The 19,302-nt window shown below is 41.0% G+C and overlaps 1 protein-coding gene across 3 annotated transcripts; it reads left to right on the forward strand.

The window, feature by feature from the left end:
* Positions 1–1,967: 1,967 nt before the first annotated feature.
* Positions 1,968–19,241, forward strand: rfx3 (regulatory factor X, 3 (influences HLA class II expression)). 3 transcript variants are annotated; one of them, XM_059357518.1, is made up of 17 exons: positions 1,968–2,075; positions 6,164–6,276; positions 6,391–6,479; positions 7,343–7,601; positions 9,228–9,302; positions 9,590–9,771; positions 10,008–10,127; positions 10,231–10,355; positions 10,490–10,605; positions 11,537–11,652; positions 11,785–11,939; positions 13,268–13,365; positions 13,478–13,627; positions 13,771–13,979; positions 14,091–14,244; positions 14,570–14,609; positions 14,704–19,241. In XM_059357518.1, the coding sequence occupies exons 2-17, from the start codon at positions 6,169–6,171 to the stop codon at positions 14,982–14,984; spliced, it is 2,277 nt and encodes a 758-aa protein (XP_059213501.1). In that variant the 5' UTR covers positions 1,968–2,075; positions 6,164–6,168; the 3' UTR covers positions 14,985–19,241. The 3 variants fall into 3 exon arrangements, with proteins under 3 accessions (XP_059213501.1, XP_059213502.1, XP_059213500.1); XM_059357519.1 differs by lacking the exon at positions 1,968–2,075 and having other exon boundaries at positions 6,027–6,276; positions 11,788–11,939; XM_059357517.1 differs by lacking the exon at positions 1,968–2,075 and having other exon boundaries at positions 6,028–6,276.
* The last annotated feature ends 61 nt before the right edge of the window (positions 19,242–19,302 follow it).

Here is a 19,302-nt window from a genome sequence, read left to right on the forward strand (position 1 = left end):
CTTCCTAGTAACAAAGTAGGTCAGTGAGAATAATGTCAAAATGCAACATTGCGGGCCAATAAATACACAGAAGAATGGTATCCAGCCATCTGCATGGTGAATACTGGGCACTGCTGATGCACAAAATCAGTCAGCATTCATTTTAAGTGAATACCACCAGTTCGGCCCCATTTTTCCATACAAGGTGGTAAAACAGAAACATAAATCAGTTTTTCATTTGGTTAAAATTGTATGCGATTTTCTCAGCTGTCACATCTGAGAATTAAGTTATGTTTAAACCAAAGTGAGATCTTTTACAATCCTTAAACTGGAATTTCCATATTTTTTAATGAGGATTATGCATGACTTAATTAATGCAAATGATTATGGCCTACTTCTGTATTTAAAACATTCTGGAGGTGGGTATGGGTGGTAAACAATTGCTGTTTTCATGAAAATGTGCTTGATTTTGTGATTTTAAAAAGGGAACGTCTTAACAAACATATCTCTCTGGTAAACTGGTCATAACTGAAGAAAAGAATTACACATGACAAGGAAAAACCCAGATGTTACTGAGACAAAGACCAGAATGGGTTAACACAGCAGCTATACGGAACACATTTTGCTCTTATTTGATGGCAGGCCTGAAACCTACTGTATGCAAATAATAAACAAATTAAACTATATTTAAACCTTGCCTTCTCTCTTGCAAAAACATAAATAAAGGTATCATCTTCACAATCTCACAATAAAACTACATTATTACAGCTGAAAATTAAATCACCATTAAAAGAAGCACATAACCATGAATCAGCATCTGTGTAGGCCTAATCACAATTATGACTGTATAGGGGGAAAAAAGTATTTCCAAAAATATTACCACTTTGTGAGGATAATAGCTCAGGGTTAGGTGTTTATAAAACTTATGGGCATCGGCTGAGGGAAAGCTATATCTTAGCATCTTAAGTAGTTGAAGATTTCTATTGTTTAGAGAATAGCCGTTGTCTTTTCTCTTTTCATTTAAACATTCTGTAACATGTTAATCATTCTTGGTTTATAAATAGTCTCCGAATGAGACTATACGCATGGGCTCGGGTAAAATTGCCAGCCTTGTAATATATTCCCAATATACCCCAACACACGTCTCTGGTGTGATTTGATTTCTGTTAAGACTGTATTAAGTGCACTTTATTTATACCTACAGTATGCAAACAATAAAGATATTAAGCCATTACCTTGCCTTTTGTCTTGCAAAAACATGTGATCATGAATCAGCATTTGTGTAGGCCATTATAATTATGGCGGTATAGGGGGCAAAAAAGAAATATTTCCAAAAACATTACCACTTCATGAGGGTAAGGGCTCAGGGTTAGGTGTTTATACTTCTTAAAACCCACTTTTTTTTCTCTTTTTTATTCTTTTATCTATATAGTCGTCCTTTTGCCTTTCAATTCTGTTCCAATTACTTAATTGCTTATTCTCAGTATCTGAGATTGTCTTGTAATTGATCTCATGTCTGATCTCTGCTCTGTTGGCCTTATGGCATGATTCTCCTTTGTGATATGCTCTCTGTCAAATTACTTTGTAAGCTGTTGTTTTTAAAAGGTGCTTTAAAAATAAAGTTATTATTATTATTATTATTATTATTATTATTATAAAACGTATGGGCATCAGCTCAGGAAAAAACTATATCTTAGTATATTGAGTAGTTGCAGATTTCTATTGTTTAGAAAATAAAAAGAGAGCACTTTATTTAAACATCCTGCAACATGGTATTCACTCTTGGTTTATTTTTAGTCTCCAAATAAATCGGGTAGAATTGCCAGCCTTGTAATAAATTCCCAATATACTCCAACACATATGTGTCTGGGTGTGATTTTATTTCCGTTCAGACTGTATTAAGTGCGTTTTAATCTCCTCCCACCTGCCTGGTAAGGTTGCGCGCTCCCGGTGAGTTTTATAGCAACTGTTGCCCAGTGAGGCAGCGCCATAGTCACCGTAGTCCTGGCGACTGTAACCCACCAACAACAACCTCTCGCTCCATCATTACCACCTCCTCCACCATCCTCATCTTCATCAACCAGTCCACAGCTCAGGTTTGAACACATTTTTTTACTGTTTTTAGCACGAATTCAAGTCCCCTCTCGCTTCAAGGGACAGCTGTATGAAGGAGATGTTAATGCTGTGGTTTATGTTTTGTCTGCTGCTGAGGGAAGGCTCGGTGAATAGCTGGCTTAGTTTGCTAGCGAGGGTGTTTCTTTGTGACGTGGTAGCCTGCTTGCTAACGTTGCCTGTAGATACCCACAGCTGTGAAAGGTCCTGGTCGCTAGCAGGAGCTAGCTGTGTCCTCTCAAATTGTGCTTTGTCGCTAAAACGCCAGTCAGTGTGGCATAAAACGGGTTTCCGTGTAACTTATTTGCTTAAACTTACCATGCTGGGTGGTAGCATAGGTCTGGGCTAGTCACTGATGCTAGCTGGTCAGCTGGAGCAGGAGCAGGTGTCTGTTGTTGCTAGGTTGCTAACGCCAGCGTTGCCCTCTTACAATGCCTGTTGGTATCCCGTTTTTAAGGCTAATGTTACGATGATATTGCAAGTTTATGTTTCGGGTGGTTCGGATGTTGTTGGTCATGCAAAATCAATAACGCCGATCTGCAATGGAAAGTGCTGTGAACTAGCTTTCCATACACTAACTGCTATTGACAATAGCTAAGCCATTACTTTCCCTTTTGTCTTAGGGAGCAAGATAGCTTCGCTAGCTCTCCATCTGCCCCCTTTGTGGCATCAGATGGCTCTGATAAGCTATCTTGATAACACAAGTTTGCAGTGGTCAGATTTCAGGGGGAAAAAATCCCTAATTTAATATTAAAATATCTGCTACAACCCGTTTTCCCGAATCATGTCTTTATTCTGCATTGCACATTCTGTACTTGGGCTGGTAACGTCAATATTTATCCATCCCCTCAGCAATACAGGTGTACTTATTTGCAAACTGTTAAAAGATTACATTTTTATTTTTGTCATGTGTGTGCATGTTTTTCTCAAGAAAGGGAAGGATAAGGACTGTACTCAATCCAGTATTAAGATGCTTGTCGTTAGTTAATCCTAATATTTTGCCAGATTGATTTTAGGCTCACTTAAATCGAGTAAAACATTGCATCTATTTCAGTCAAATATGCTTTATTCCCCCTCCCCACGATAGAAAAGTAAACTTACATTCTAGGCTTGCTAAATCCTGTGGGTGTTTCTTATAAGTAGAGACTTGGTTTCTGAGGGTTGCATCACAATTATTCTTGGGTCCATTGGGTCTCCTGTGCAGCTGCGACCTCTGATTCCCGTTAAGGAAAGAACACGTGTGTGTGTGTGTGTGTGTGTTTGTGTGTAAAGGTGAGTGGAGGACAGGTGCACACCTGGTAGTGGTGGGACTCCTGACCATCTAGGACATGTATGTCCATCACACAAAGTAAATAAAATTTGATTGTCTATTGTCATCCAATTGAGCCTGACAGGGCTGGAGCATTTCAAATATATTAGATCAAAATACCAGTGGTACAATTTTTATTCATGCTGTAATAAAGCCTAAAATAATATAGTAAATGTATTGATCTGTTATATATAAAACCCAAAATAGGTCATGCAGCCTCCCCTCATACCACAAACAGGATGTTGGGAACTGCTAGTTATCAGATCATGTTACCACTTACCTGTCCGGTAGCACAGAAATAGTACCATGCCACCTGCTGCCTGGATCCTGTTACATTTCCAATCACTTAAAGAGGAGCTGATTAATTCAATTATTCACTCATGCATTTTCATTGCTTAGCAGAATACAGCATGTTTGGTTTGTTATTTTCCCTTGCCTGGCCGCAATAATGTATATTGTTGATGAAAGAGGAGACCTACAGGTCCTTATTTTTCTCTCTTGCATCTGGCAATAATAGGGTCCAGTCCAACACTAACTTCCACTTTTTTGGCACAACCAACAGCATCTCATATAGCGAAGCTTTTAAAAAAAACTTTTACATTAAATCATTCACCAGTCTTTAAAAATAAAAGTCAGTCCCACTTTTTTTTACAATATGAAAAGTCACATAGACAAACAGCACTTTGCATACCTCCCCCCCACTTCAGCTCACAGTTGCATATCCCTTCACCTGTTTCCTGCTGTAGTACCACCTCATCATGCCCCTGTCTTGCCTGGGGTTGCATGTACTGTAGGTGTGTGAGAGGGTGAGATTTTGTGTTCGGTGTACTTTTCAACCTTGTTTACCAGCTCTTATTTCTCCACTCGGCCCATCAGACTCCACCTTTGTCATACATGATCATTAGAGCGGCCAATTATGGTGCTGTGTATTTTCTGGTAGCTGCGACTGTAAACCTTACTCTTTGTTATTTGTTGCTTGTAATGTTAGCAAGAGGAATTGAGGGGAGAAAACGCAGGGCAAAAATGTTGCCCTCCTTGGTGGCTTTTGTTCCTCTGTGTCTTTGTAGGGCTTGCACTTGCTCAGTGGAGCACAGCATTTAAGTGGGCCACAAGGGAGTGCCTGAATGGGGAGGCAGGAGGTGTGTTAGTGTGTGTATATGTGTGCGTGTGTTTGTGGAGGGGGTTGGGGTGAGGCAACAAGAGTGTGTTGTGATGCAGGGGCTCTTTTCCTCGATTAGGTAGACTCAGTCGGGGCCATGTACTTCAGCTTTCAAACTGCACTGTGGAATATAAGTCCACATTCTCCTCTCTTCACAAGTTCTTTTTTTAAGCATTTGGATATAGTAAGCTGAAGGCTACAGTTTTACTGTGTGGTTTGACATTTTTATTACTTTCAGTATTCAGTGGCCTTCACAAATAAGAAAAAGAGTTGCTTGTGTGTCGTAGTGTCTGAATCATATAGGTTTGTCATTTTTTTGTGAATTGATTGTCAAGTGTCTTGTCGAATTTGCAGAATATCAATATTTGAACTAGATAGGAGTTTGTTTTTCCACAAGCCAGACTGCAGCCTGACAAGCAACAGCCTGCTGACATGTCTGACAGTGATAGTATATACTCGTATCCCCCTCCCCAAGGTGTTGAAAATAGTCATGCTGGAAGCAGACGGCTCTGCGTTAATGAATCTCAGCATATCTATGTTGAAATTGCAGATTTTACCAGCTGGCTTACTGTTCCTCCCACTCTCACTGTGCCATGAAAGGTGGACTCCGCTTTGTAGTTCAACTTTGAGGTTAGTCACCCCCAACACCAATAAAGTGATAGCCATTCTTCCTAAGAAAAAGGCCAGGATGATATTGGAGATAAAGGGAAGGGGCAAGCTGTCTCTGGAGAGATTCAAAGCTGTTAGGAGACCCAGCTTAATTAACCAAGAGAGGCTTGTTCGTGGAAACTGTGATGGGGAGGAGGTGGCCTTTCCCTGGAAGGAATGGGTGATGGTAGACATACTATTATTAACTCGCAAACACAGGTTCACCATCACGCTCTTATCTTCAAAATAGTTCACTTTAGCCCTTGTTAGTAAGCACTGTAGACACAATCTTATATCTCTGATGCGCAATATAGCTATTTTATTTCTAGTATTGACACTATCTGGTAAAGATAATTAAAAAATAAATAACTTTCCAGCTGTTCTGAGAGCCTTTTCTTAGTACTGATCCTGGACTTCCAATCCCAAGTAACGTTAAACCTGTAAAAGTGGAACCTGACAGAGCAACAAGAAGCAGCATCTATTTGGAGTTTGTTAAATATTAACTTGTTTTATGGCTGTGAACATGGAGACAAGACCATGTGTCACTGATGCATGAGGCTTTCAGTACATTAAGTACCACAAAGCAGAAACAGGTGCTTGGATAGAATTGCTCTTGAGCAGCTGTAGTAGCATTGATTTGGGCACAACTTTGGTGATTTGTGGTGAAATGTCTTGTGTTCTGTTAAGTTTGTAAAAATATGTTTGGTCCTTTGGTTATTGTTAATTATAAGACTGAAAGAAGAATGCAATATTGCTCATATTTTTAAATATACTCTTCTTAAGTGGCTTCTCAATGTGTGAAGTCTAATGTCATCAAGTCTCGCATTCAAATGATGTTGTTGTTACTGAGTTGTAAAGTTGCCTTTCCAGTTCGACTGGTAGGTTAGGAGTGTTCTTGGTTTTCAGTGATTATGACTTATCTATTTACAGTAACACTGTTTTTCTATCTTATTTAGGCGCCATGCAGACCCCTGAAGCAGGCGCTGACTCCACCTCCACTGTCCCTCTTCAGACCACCGTGCCTGTCCAGCCTACCGGCTCCACCCAGCAGGTGCCTGTCCAGCAACAGGTACATCCAGGCTGTCTGTGTGTGTTTTTGTGTGTCTAAATGGTCCTGTATGTGTGCAATATGTGCCTTCTCAGGCAATTAAATAATTGCAACTCTTGCAATTTGTCTTGCCAGGCTCAGACTGTTCAACAGGTTCAGCATGTTTACCCAGCACAGGTGCAGTATGTGGAGGAGAACAGTGGCGTCTACACCAATGGCAACATGTGAGTCAGTCTGTTTCCCAGCTCTACCCTTCCACCACTTCACAAAAATTTGCACTACGTCTCGGCAGCCTGTTCTTTCTCCTCTTAAGTCTCTTCAAACCATCATTCATGTCAGAAGCACATGATGTTGGTGGGAGTGTGTTCGTTGTTTGCGTTGGGGGGGGTTTATGAGGGGTCTGCAGTCGTGTGTTTGATTGTGCTCAGTCACCTGAACATGACCAGAAGTAGGCCTGTCTTTCAAGTACTGATGCTACACCAGGGTCCCCTGAGTCTGAGGAATGGGGTTACAGACACTTGACTAACAAGCCCAAGCTGTGTGTGTGTCCTACTATCTGTTAGACACGCACATTGGTGCATGTACAGACACAAACACAGATACTGTGTGGACCTCAGCTATTGGTGGAAACACTCGTGTGAGAAGTGCTTAGGAATACAAAATCATAATGGGTACATGAGCATGACTACTAGCCTTTTGTTAACCTAATGTGTGAAAGTTATATTTAATGGGTCATCTAAATCACAAACAAAAACCCATTTAAATATAGACACACATATTGTTTGTTGTTGTTATTATTGCCATTTACAGTAGGTTACAAAAGTAGCATTGGGCCACACAGCCCGCATGAGCAGCTCAGGCAAAAATATGCAGTGAATATTACCATTTGACCGTCATATTGAAATCCTAACAGCAGCGTTACACCTTTCACTACAGTTTCAGTGTCTATATCTGCGTAATATTTATTTATTCCAAGAGGAAAATAACACAACTTCATTTGAAAGTTGCAATTAAAGTACTTAATCATTCAGACTTTTTTTCTCTAAATTCAGGGCACATTGATTTACTGCTATTCTCTTCTGAACAGAAGGACCTACTCGTACTCAGAGCCACAGCTGTATAGCCAGAACAGTGGAGGGAGCTACTTTGACACACAGGGCAGCTCATCACAAGTGTCCACTGTGGTGACATCTCATGGCATGACCAACAATGGAGGAGGGGGCAGTGGAGGAATGAACATGAATCTGGCAGGGGGTCAGGTGATCAGCACCAGTCCTGGGGCTTACATCATGGACAACGCTGGACCCCACCCTGCCACCCAGACAGCACGAGCTTCCCCAGCTACTGTAAGTGCACAACATCCACTAATTGGGCCCTCTCGCCCACCTTTGCCTGCCTGCTTTTGTGTGTTTGTTGACAGAACATTTGACTAGTATATGTACTGACTTTGTGGTAACTTCTATCTCTTCCTTGTTTGGATCCAGACAACTATTAGTTTGCCTAGACTCTCCCTGTTTACTTAGATGCTCTATTTTTGTCATATTTTATTGATCTATGCACTTGTTTGATCCAAAATGTAGGACGCCTGTCTCTGTAGCAGAGTTCCATATTTAAAGTCAATACTTGTGTCATGTTTTCAGTGTGTATACCTAGTATATATATATATATATATATATATATATATATATATATGATGTCACATTATGGAGAAGCAACTTTTGTGTGCAACCCTTCCACAGTTGTGTATGGTGTGTTTTATCTCTGCTGATGATCCTTTGCTGATGTATGCGATACGATGCGTAGGCTGTGCCTCTGCAGTGATCCAACTACTGCCAGCAATATTCACATTGTAACCCTTAATATTTAATGTTCAAGTAATGCAGGGCTTTGTTTCCATCCCTGATTTCATCTTTCTGTTATTCCCACTCTGCTAGAAGAAAGAGGAGCTAAAACCTGAGACAGGTGTATTTAGGAGGGTCATCCTCTCCTCATGTGAAAGTTCCGAATTGGATGTGAGCCTTGCTCTTTTGTATCATGTGAATACCCCATTAGGTATTTTCGTATAGTCCACCATAATAATGATGCTTTATGGCAGTAATGTCGCAATGATGCTTCACAACTGACATTACATTATGTAGATATCAGTCATGGCAGAGAGTTTAGAACATCCAGTAATGGCTTTTCTAAGGTTTTTTGTTTTATAATATGTATTTAAAATGTGTGCAGGGGACCAAGGACATTTCAAATGCTTAAGCAAAATACCAGCTCATCCTTGTCAAGCCTAACTGAGGTTCTTGACAAGATAAATGGGCCCTTAAATTGGCACTATATGCCACTAAGGGATGGCCATAGTACAGTGTTTAACAGTTGAACGCTGCACAATATTTTCACTTGTATGACATCAAAACAGAAAGGTTGATTTTTAAAATCTGAGATGAATCAAAAGCAATAAAAACTGGTAAGTAGACAGCCATTGCACAGTCAGCAACATGCAGCCACAATGAAAATCACTGAAAAACAATGCTAATATGCCAAAAATACACACACAAAAAAACAGCTTTTCTGCATTACTCTAGAGGTCAACGTACAGGTGTTACTTAAACATCTTGGCACACTGCCTTAGTTCGTTGTTGTTGTTGTAATGGGGTCTGGCATTTTCTCTGCACATAATTGTTATTAGTGGATCTGTGCTTGTGTAATCTGGAAGGATTGTGTGTCTCAGCTGTCCCCGATTGATGCACTAAGTTGATCCTAATAAGCCTCTGTTTCTCAACTAGGCAAACATTTTCCTTAAATGACAGGTTGTCCTGCTCTGCTTGGGTGTAGTAGTGCTTGCTTTGGGATCCTTCCTAGATTCTCTTTATTTTTGCTTGTGGATACTAGTATGTCCACATCAACTCTTTATTTTTCTTGCTTTTGTTTTTATTTCCCCCCTCTTACATTTTGTTGTCCTGTGCTTCATGGTTTATCAGATTGAAATGGCGATTGAGACGCTCCAAAAATCTGAGGGTTTATCCAGTCAGAGAAGCTCGCTGCTCAACAGCCATGTAAGTTGCTTTTACGAATGCTTGCCCTCGCTTTACTTTGACTTTTGCTCCACTTCTGCCTTTCTCAACTCTGTATATTTGAGTTTGATGTGGTGCCTGCTGTTTATGTTGCTGGTTTTAATTTGTTACTATTGTTTTATATTGACTGGGTGCGATAGAAATGCTTTTGCAGAGGTGTGATGCTGCAACATCAAGATTACAGACTGACAGTCTGAGGTCTTTACAAACAGTCTGCGTGGACCAGAGTGTGAATCTCTTGAGTAAAAAAAACATGTATTCTCTTGTAGCTCCAGTGGCTGTTGGACAATTATGAGACAGCAGAGGGCGTAAGTCTACCACGATCCACCCTCTACAATCATTATCTGCGCCACTGCCAGGAGCAGAAACTGGACCCTGTAAATGCAGCCTCTTTTGGCAAACTCATCCGCTCCATCTTCATGGGACTCCGTACAAGGCGCCTTGGCACAAGGTTAGTTAGTTTTCTTTTTTGAGATCTGCTTTTTCTTTAGTAAAGAAAAGTTCTCATTTTGGCGTTTCAAGGTTTTCCTCCAATAGCTTTATGCTCGCTCAGCTCTTCTTACCATTCTAATTCATCCGATATTCTATAAGTGTCATTCGTTCTTTTCATTCTGTCCATGTCTTTTATCCATGCCACCTTTTCTCTACACCTCACACTGTCTATTCATTTTTCGTTTTGTCTTACAGAGGGAACTCCAAATATCATTACTATGGTATACGTGTGAAACCAGACTCCCCACTCAATAGACTCCAAGAAGACATGCAGTATATGGCCCTCAGACAGCAACCTGTTCAGCAGAAACAGAGGTGCATAGGCAGCTAAGCATCGACACAGACATCCAGTATTAGTTGAGATACAAGTCGCAGTTTGTTTTTTTTATAGATAGTGATGTGAGCTATGTGATTTCAGGTTCAAGCCGGTGCAGAAGTTTGATGGCTGCTCTGGGGAGAATTACTCAGGTGGAGGCCAGCACCATCCGGGTGCAGAGGAGCAGACAGTCATTGCACAGAGTCAACACCACCAGCAATTCCTAGGTCTGCTACTTTTTTCTAAATCTGAATGTCCGTAAGATCAAAAACACATGGAATGCACCATAATATACCAAATGGTGCTGGTTTTTCAGACTTTACACAGTGGTGAATTATTTATTTTTTTTTACCTCCAACAGATGCATCACGGGCACTCCCTGACTTCATAGAGCTGGACCTGGGACAGAGCAATACAGAGAACATCAGCCCGGAGGATGTGAAAGCTCTCCAGTCCCTTTACAGAGAGCACTGTGAGGTTAGATAAAGGGCATTCTTTTCATATTCACTACAATGTCATGACAACTCACTTTGGCACATCAGTGTAATTCACAAGGGGGACAGGGGGTCGGCTATCTCTTCAGTACTCAAAGAAAGCTAAGTAATCCCTTTCAATATTGCAGCATTTGATGCTACATCATCATCAATATGACTATGCAGGCGTTGGGACTCTACATCCATCTATTGATCTGCCTGGACTAGCTGCATTTTACCAACCTTTTAATCTTTTCCACATATTTTCTTTTAAGATTTTCACTCCCTCCTAGAATCCAGTCCATAACCCCCCCCCCCCCCCCCCCCCCCCCCCCCCCAAATGTGCCTTAATCTGCCAATATCTATTATGAAAGCAGTTTCCTAGTTTAATCTTATTTAAGAGGTATTTAATGAGAAGTGGCTGGCAAGACTGAAAATATTGCACTAAAGTTGTACAAATTTTGAAAAAGAACACGTATTTAAACTTTGGCTGGATTCACTGTGTGTAAGCTTTGGGAAAGGTCATGTGTGTTTATAGTGACAGAGATTCGTAAATGCCAGCTGCTGGCATTTTGGAACACAATTTCCTCTTCATCTTGTGAAGTTTTCAATCACACCTCTCCTAATGTCTGGGAAATTACAGATCAGGTCATCCACAGGTGAAGGCCAAGGCCTTATGATCTGACAGAGAGTTGTCCACCTTCTCATGATTAAAGGGTCAGTTCACCCGAATTACAGATGTCCACTTAAAGGATTTCTGCTGCAACATGAATACAATGAGGGTGAATAAAATTTCATGTGTGCTTCACTGAAAAAAAGACCTTGACAATGTCCTGCTTCGTCAGTTTTCAAAGGGACTTTTTTCAGTTTTTTTAAGAAAGGAGTTCAAGTGAAAACTATTCAATGGTTTTGTTTATTCTCTGCTTTTCTTTCAGGCTATCCTGGATGTTGTTGTCAACCTCCAGTTCAGTCTAATTGAGAAGCTGTGGCAGACATTCTGGCGATATTCTCCCCCTGACTCTGTAGAGGGTACCACTGTAACAGAAAACAGGTAAGGTCAAGCTGATGGTGATGTGAAATGGATTTTTTTTCTTTGATGAAATCTATCATTGTTTTGCTAAAGAGAAATATCAGCAAATATATTTTAGGATGGCCTGAAAATTCTTGTTTCTTAATTCCTCAGCAGCTTAAGTGAGATTGAAGCGCGGCTGCCTCGTTCACAGCTGTTGGAACTGTGCAGAAATGAGGCTGTACTCAAATGGATGAGCACCTGTGACCATCTAATGTACCAGGCCCTTGTGGAGATCCTCATTCCTGATGTCCTGAGACCCATTCCCAGTGAGCCACCATCACAGACACCACGGCCCTCATTTATCAAACGAGCGTAGAAACGGGCGCAGATCTGAGTGTATATTTTGTCTTACGACAGGGTTCACGTGTGATTTATCAAACGATTGTATCTCTCCAATCACAGCGTAAAAATGATCGGCTGTTGATAAATGTGGCGGCTCGAAACGAGCGTCATTTAAATGTCACGCCCTAATATATACCCGATTCAGAAGGCTCGCCTCCCGAGTTTACCGAAGGGCGCAATACGGCCAAAAAGAGGATTTTTTCCCCCTAAAGTCAACTTTATTAGCAAAGTGCACTGTTACAAATAACAACAGGGGCAATATAGACATATTAAAGAAATGTTTATGAAATAAAAGTACTTTAGTACTTAGTTATAAACTCAAACAAGTTCAGTGAATATTTTACATTTGTAGCACGGACGTAAAAGTTTCCACAGCTTTTTGGTTGAAGGAGGTAAACAATGTTTTAAAGTAAGTTTTAATTCAAAAAGAAGATGAATTTCTCAGAGGCAGAAAGTGAAACGCTGACGTCCAACAGCAGCAACACAACAAACTGGTTTTGTTTGGCAGCATAAAAAGTGAAAAGGAAAGAAATCAGCGGTGCTGTCAGCAGAGTAGCAGACCATTAACTCCCGGCGGGGTTTGAGTTATTCATTTATACATTGTGATATATATAAAGCCTAATAATCTATATAATATCCGAATATTGCTATTATTGTGATGGAGATATATTCACCTCTTTACATTTACTAAGAATGATGTCCTAGTCAGAGGAGTGTGTGGCAGCGCTGATTGGAAATGTTTCTATTCGGGCACCACCGGTGGTGAAGGAGACGCTGACGCTCCGGTGTCCAAGCCGGATAACAGTAAACAGCAGAAGACAACAACATTTAATATCCTCGGCTAGTATTCTGTTTAAAGAATTTCACAACCGCAGGGTGTATTAATTTTGGATTATGTTTTAATGATAAATGATGTAGTCTAAACATGTTTTGCTTTGTCACCATTAAAAATCAAAACACCACAGAGTTTTATCAGCTCCAGGCATCTATACAATAGTCTAAGATCAATTCTCCGACTCAGATGTGTGGACTTCATGCTGACTCAAATTTGCGTACACGAGCTGAGAGCAGACGTGAGATCTGATCGTACCCTCCGCTCACATCCAAATTGATAAATGCCGAGGCTTGCATAGAAATGATCTTACGCCCACCTTACGCTCACTTTCTGATGTACGCTCATTTGATGTTTACTTGCTTGCTGTGTTTATGCTAGCAGCATCACAATCATTAACTCACTGTTTTTGTTTTTCAGGTGCCTTGACTCAAGCCATTCGCAACTTTGCCAAAAGCCTGGAAGGTTGGCTCAATAATGCCATGAATGCCATTCCACAGAGAATGATCCAGACTAAGGTACTGCTTATAGTAGAGTTTACCTTGGTGGAAATGCTACACAGACAGCCTGTTAGTGTTATATAGGAGGTATGTGTAACACCTGGGCTTTGTGTGTTTGCTCTTTTCACAGATTGCCGCTGTTAGTGCCTTTGCGCAAACACTGCGCAGATACACATCTCTGAACCACCTGGCTCAGGCGGCACGTGCTGTTTTGCAAAACACATCACAGATCAACCAGATGCTGAGTGATCTCAACCGTGTTGACTTTGCCAACGTACAGGTCAGAACAACTCTTTGTGTTTGAGTATTCAGATGTGGCTTTTTTATGTGTACTTTAACATCCCTTCTCTTTAAAAACCCTCTGTTTAAAGAAGATACTGTACCAGTATGAAACTCCAGTTCTTTCTCCATGTTGCTGTACAGGAGCAGGCGTCATGGGTGTGCCAGTGTGAGGAGGGAGTGGTTCAGCACTTGGAGCAGGACTTCAAGGCCACACTACAGCAGCAGAGCTCTCTGGAGCAATGGGCAGCCTGGCTGGAAAACGTGGTCACTCAGGTGCTCAAGCCTTACGAGCATCGGCCAAGCTTCCCCAGGGCAGCTCGACAGTTCCTGCTCAAGTGGTCCTTCTACAGGTCTGCAAAGAAAAAAAATGCTGAAACATGTTGTCTGGGAGTCTGTAGCCTTTTTTTTTTTTTTTGAACGGACAAAATACTCACAATATTGTTGTTCTTCTGTGTCTGCAGTTCTATGGTGATCAGGGACCTGACCCTGCGCAGTGCTGCCAGCTTTGGTTCCTTCCACCTGATTCGTCTGCTGTACGATGAGTACATGTTTTACCTGGTGGAGCATCGTGTGGCACAGGCTACTGGAGAGACACCCATTGGTGTCATGGGGGAGGTATAACTGTGGCTTTTAATCTTCACAGTATTGTATAGTGCCATGTCATACACTACAGCAGTGGTTCCTAGCCTTTTTGGTCCAAGTTACCCCCACAACAAGTCAATGAACCTTCATTGAGTGTGAATATCTGTTCCAAATGTATTACACTATTCACTATTTAAAAAAAACAACAACAGATATTGTTACATGTTTCATACAACCATTTTATGTCTGTTGAAAAACGTTTCACCTAATTACTAACAGTATCTCTTATATTAGAAACGCATTCAAACTATGTGAACCACTAATGGCCCCCACTGATGATGTTTATCTCTGTTTTCAGTTCGACAGCAACACCCTGTCCCTCACTAACATCGATAAAGGTATGCAAAGCACAATAGCCTGACAACCAGTATTCTGCCCTTTTTAAGTGAGCTTTGCCAGTGTTTTACACCTATGATTCCTTCTCTGGTACAGATGAAACGAGTGGGATGGACAGTGACTTAGAAGACGACACAGAGGAGACCGGGGAGCCTCTTGCCAAGCGAGAGAAGTCAGAGCATGAGGTGATCCAGGTGATCCAGGTTGGGGCACTAGAGGACGGGTCCCACCCTGTGGTTGGTGTCGTCCAACCAGGCGTCCTCCACTCGCTGCCCCAGCCCCCGCAGGACCACACTGAGCACATCCTAACCCCCTCAGCCGGTACGCCCACCATCCGCCACTGCAGCGCCACAGGCAACACCTACGCCTCCGTTTGAGTGTCTGAGGGCATGGCCAACATAGAGTGGCCTGTTTTTGCTATCTCACTCTCCACATATCTTTCTCTCTGTAAGTCTAGCTGTTTCCGTCTTTCTCATGCATTGTCTCTGTCTGCACTTGTGTGGACACGCTCTCCTCTCCCTATCTAGCCCCGGTCAGTAGCGAGGGGGAGTGCTGAAATGATGGTACTCTGACCGAAATGTGCTGTCCGTGTCTGACTGCTTAGAATCTGGATGTGGTGTCATCCCATGAGTCTGTGCTCTATCGTAATGCGGCAGCTGGAGGAGGACTAATTTGACCCGTGAAATGTTTCCTGCCTAGGCATGACTTCTCTGTCTGTCTATACAGACGGGTTTGTCTTGGAAAGGAAAATTCTACTCTCTTTCAAACTACTGATGTCTCAGAGCTCAAATCCATGTCACTAGTCCCAGTGGAGCAAAGTCATCGATTGACTCAAGACCTTCACCTATTGTAAATATTTTTGCTGTACTTTCAATTGGTATTACCCAAAACTCATGGTGCTATCATTGTGTTTTGTATTAATTTCCATTTATCCCTCCTAATTTTAGCATGATTTATGTCTACATGCATTCCAACTGCTGGAAAACGTTTGGCTGAACAAAATATTTTGAGTATTGTATGTAGCTAAAAAACAAAGGGAGGACTTTCTATGTATGTATGGCATTTGGAAAAAAGGATCATGGGGCAGTTTTTTCTGTTCTGTTTGAAAATTATATGGTAGCCACCCACTAAAAAACACTCATAGATTTTAGCCACAGAAAAAGAAACCCTTAAAGAATTATCTGTGCTGCTACTTGTGTATATAGAAATGAGATTGAGAAGACCGGCTGTACAAAAACCACTTCTTCGATGCTAGCTTTTCTATGCACTCTGTGCATAATGCTTGCCTTTGTTCATTTTAGATGCTCTGTAGTGTGGTTTACGTGACCGGCTGTAATCTTGAAAACAACTCGCTGGACATGTTCCCGTTTTTTTTTTTTTTTTGCAGTTTCTGTCTTAATGAAAATTCTTAAGTTCACAAAAGGACCAAAAACTAACCAACAAGAGGAAGCTGAGAGGGAGCCACTTGGGCCACCCGAGAGCTGTTTCCTGTCCCACAGTGCCATGTTGCAGAAAAGAAGGAATGTCAGGGATTTAATGTACCTCGGCTTTATCATAGTGCCTTATCCTTAAATGCAGCTGTCCTTGTAGTCCTGACTGTGTGCTGTAGAGAGCCCACAGCCCCTCTGCATTGTCCCAGCCACACATTTGGCTTTCTGGTGACTCGTGGCTGGATTTGGGCTGGCTCATCAGTGTTGAGACCAAGGGATGCAGGCACAGACACACCTGTTGTTTTCTCTGGATCAGCTCTACTAAGCTTATTATCTGAATCATGGTCTTTAGCCTTGCTCCTGCCCTCACTCTGCCCTCTTGAGGCCTATTCTTGCATTAGCCTTTGTCATCGGGTGAAATGTGTGTATGTGTGAACACGGATGCATAGGTCAGCACTGTGTTTTTTAATGTGCATGTGTATATAAGCCTGTGTGTCTGCGTGCTTGTGTTGGAACACATCCATCAGTCACCCTACCTCAAACCAGTGGTGCCAGCCCTTTGACGCGTGCAGCACAGTCACCAAACCTTATTGCACACACACCACTGTACTGCACAAATCTCAACGCGATGGAGAAAAACTGCATTGCTTTTCTCTCACCTCTGATACATTTACATTTCAGTTTTTAGCCCATAAAAATGCTTTCATCCTTTGTTCCCTGTTTAAAGATCATCTTTGTACAGTGGACCAAAAGTAGATATTTTGTGATATTCAAAGAGATATATAGATATATATGTATAGTATATATAATGATGATACACTACATATATTTGTTGCTTTATATGTGATTGTTTCTTTTCGTAGCTCCTCTGTAATTAGTTCATAGACTGTGAAATGGGAAAGGCATGGGGACTAACTTCTGATTCATTAGACTACATCTATACTTGAACTGTTATAGCATTCTATGTTGTGGAGATTATTGAGATTAATCCTCTAAATAGGAACATTTTGTTACTAAAATGATTTTTTGTTATTGTTTTTCATGCTTGTTGAAATGGTCTGCACGATTTCTTTGCAGAAATGTTTTATTTATTGATATTTATTGTGTTTTGGTTTGGATGCTTACCCATTACAGCATATTTTAATGGGTACTGATAATGAATCATGAATTATACCACTGCAAACTGCAGACCTACTGTACAGAAGGACCAGATGGTTTTTTTGTAGTTTTGTTTTTTTCTTTTTAAGTCATGTTTGTGGGTTGATTAGGGTTGGCACTGTATTTGCTGTTATCACTTCCTTTAAGCTCTATCACTAGTCGAATGATTCTTTCAGAAACTACAAGTACACTGGATCTTTGCCAATTTTTTTCTTTGTGCCTGTTTAGAGAACCTACTTCGCAGTAAAGGAGGGTGGGAGAGTGCAAATACTGTGCGTCATTTGGGTTTCTGAGTCGGTGAACTCACAGATGTTTTGTTAAATCATTTTCATGCCAATTTGGGGAATCTGAAAAGTAAATTCCAGCAACCCCAAACACACATTCCTCATCGATTTTAAACTTGCGGTACACATCTCCTACTGTAGCCTTACCGAGTCTGTCTGGCTTACCAGGTCTAGGAATTGAGCGCACACAAATATTTCCTTTAACATTGCTGAAGAACAGTTAGAAAAGTCTGCAAGAAAAGGTCAATGAACTTTAAGTAGCTGTAAGTTGAAGGCCTGAGGCATTTTGTTTACATCAGTCTGTGACCATAATGAACTTGCTCCATGACTTTTGCTATTAAATGCAAGTTGGGAGAACACGGAGAAAAAGTAATGAAAATGTCCGTTATGAATGAATGCATACAAAAACTTAAGCCCCAGATCATCTCTTCTACTTTTCTCCAAAGCTGCACATCTGTGTTCTCATAATAGCTGCAACAAAATGAATTCCCTTCCCGAGAGCTCACTTGACTGACTCCAACATGCACTGAATTTTTGAGAATGACGTTATAAAAAAATGATGGGGTTTTGTCCGCGACTTCAAATTTTAAATTATGTTGTAAATCTGGATCGTGTGTGCCGGTTAGGACTGAAGGTTTTGCAGGATTCTTTTTCTTGCCTGGGGCATTTTTACCATTTTCCCACTGAAATATTTTTTTCTTTTCCAAATATGAATCCCAGCTCCCTTGTCAGATGAATTAAGTACAACATTGTAAACTTGTATTATTTTGTGCCTGAAGTGAAAATGGCTTATAAAATGTTTTCTTTAAATCTTAATTGTGTGCTTTAGGATCATAAGTGCTTTCTGGTCTTGCACGCCTACCATGTGCTGCTAGAAATTGTTTGTTTTTTTTTGTCAATTTTGGTTGTTTCCCATTTTATTATACATAGACTTAATGTGCCAGACAGTGATTTAGCTTTCTGCATCTCAAAGCCTGCCTGGTTAACACTGGACTGATGCTAATGCTGCCAACACAATTGTACTTTTTTTTTCTCAGTGTCTTTGAAATCGAGAAGTAAGATTGTTTTTGTAACAGCTGTTTGCAAAGGAGCCTGTTTCCGACCAGAAAAAAAAAAAAACATAAGCTATCCCTTAACTTGTCATAGGAGCGTAAGCTAAGAGATGCCTCTTCACCTGGACAAAACGGCAGCTTCACTGACCCATAGCAGACTCCAGTGCCTTTAATTTCGCCCCGGCCAGAGCAGATGGCCTGGGTGACTATTGGGTCTCTGGTGGGCTACAGATAGAGGCTATCAGAGCAGACATTTCATTGCACAGGTGCTGCCACTGAGAAGACACCAGGGAAGCATAAAGACCTGTCCTCAGACTGGACTATTTATTTACTGGATGTGACGCCACACAGACACACACACACATACATAGTAGTTTACACATGATAGATTACCTGCAGACGGCTTTTTATTGTACAGAACTGGTTAATGAACAAGGAGAGTTACTGTAAGTAAAATGCTCTCTTATGAATTGTTTTCTCATGATCGTGATTTCTTTTGTCAAATGATATTTTCTGAATGCTGTGACCTGTTTGAGATTTGTATTTGGATGTTTTTAAGTGCCATTTGACAGTCTAGTGAGTCGTGGCCATCTGTAGCACGCTCTAATGCAAGCACAAGCATTTGGCAGTGGCATTTGGGAAGGTTTTTATTTTGAGTCACCCTAGACAAAAATATGTAAATATCAAAAACTAAAAAAGGTATATTTATTTGTGTCTTAATTATTTGATTTGTTCTTTTGGTGAAAATTTTCAGATATGTTGGCTAAAGTG

Source organism: Centropristis striata, chromosome 19 (genome assembly GCF_030273125.1).
Source record: "Centropristis striata isolate RG_2023a ecotype Rhode Island chromosome 19, C.striata_1.0, whole genome shotgun sequence".
In the NCBI taxonomy this organism is placed as follows: Eukaryota; Metazoa; Chordata; class Actinopteri; order Perciformes; family Serranidae; genus Centropristis; species Centropristis striata.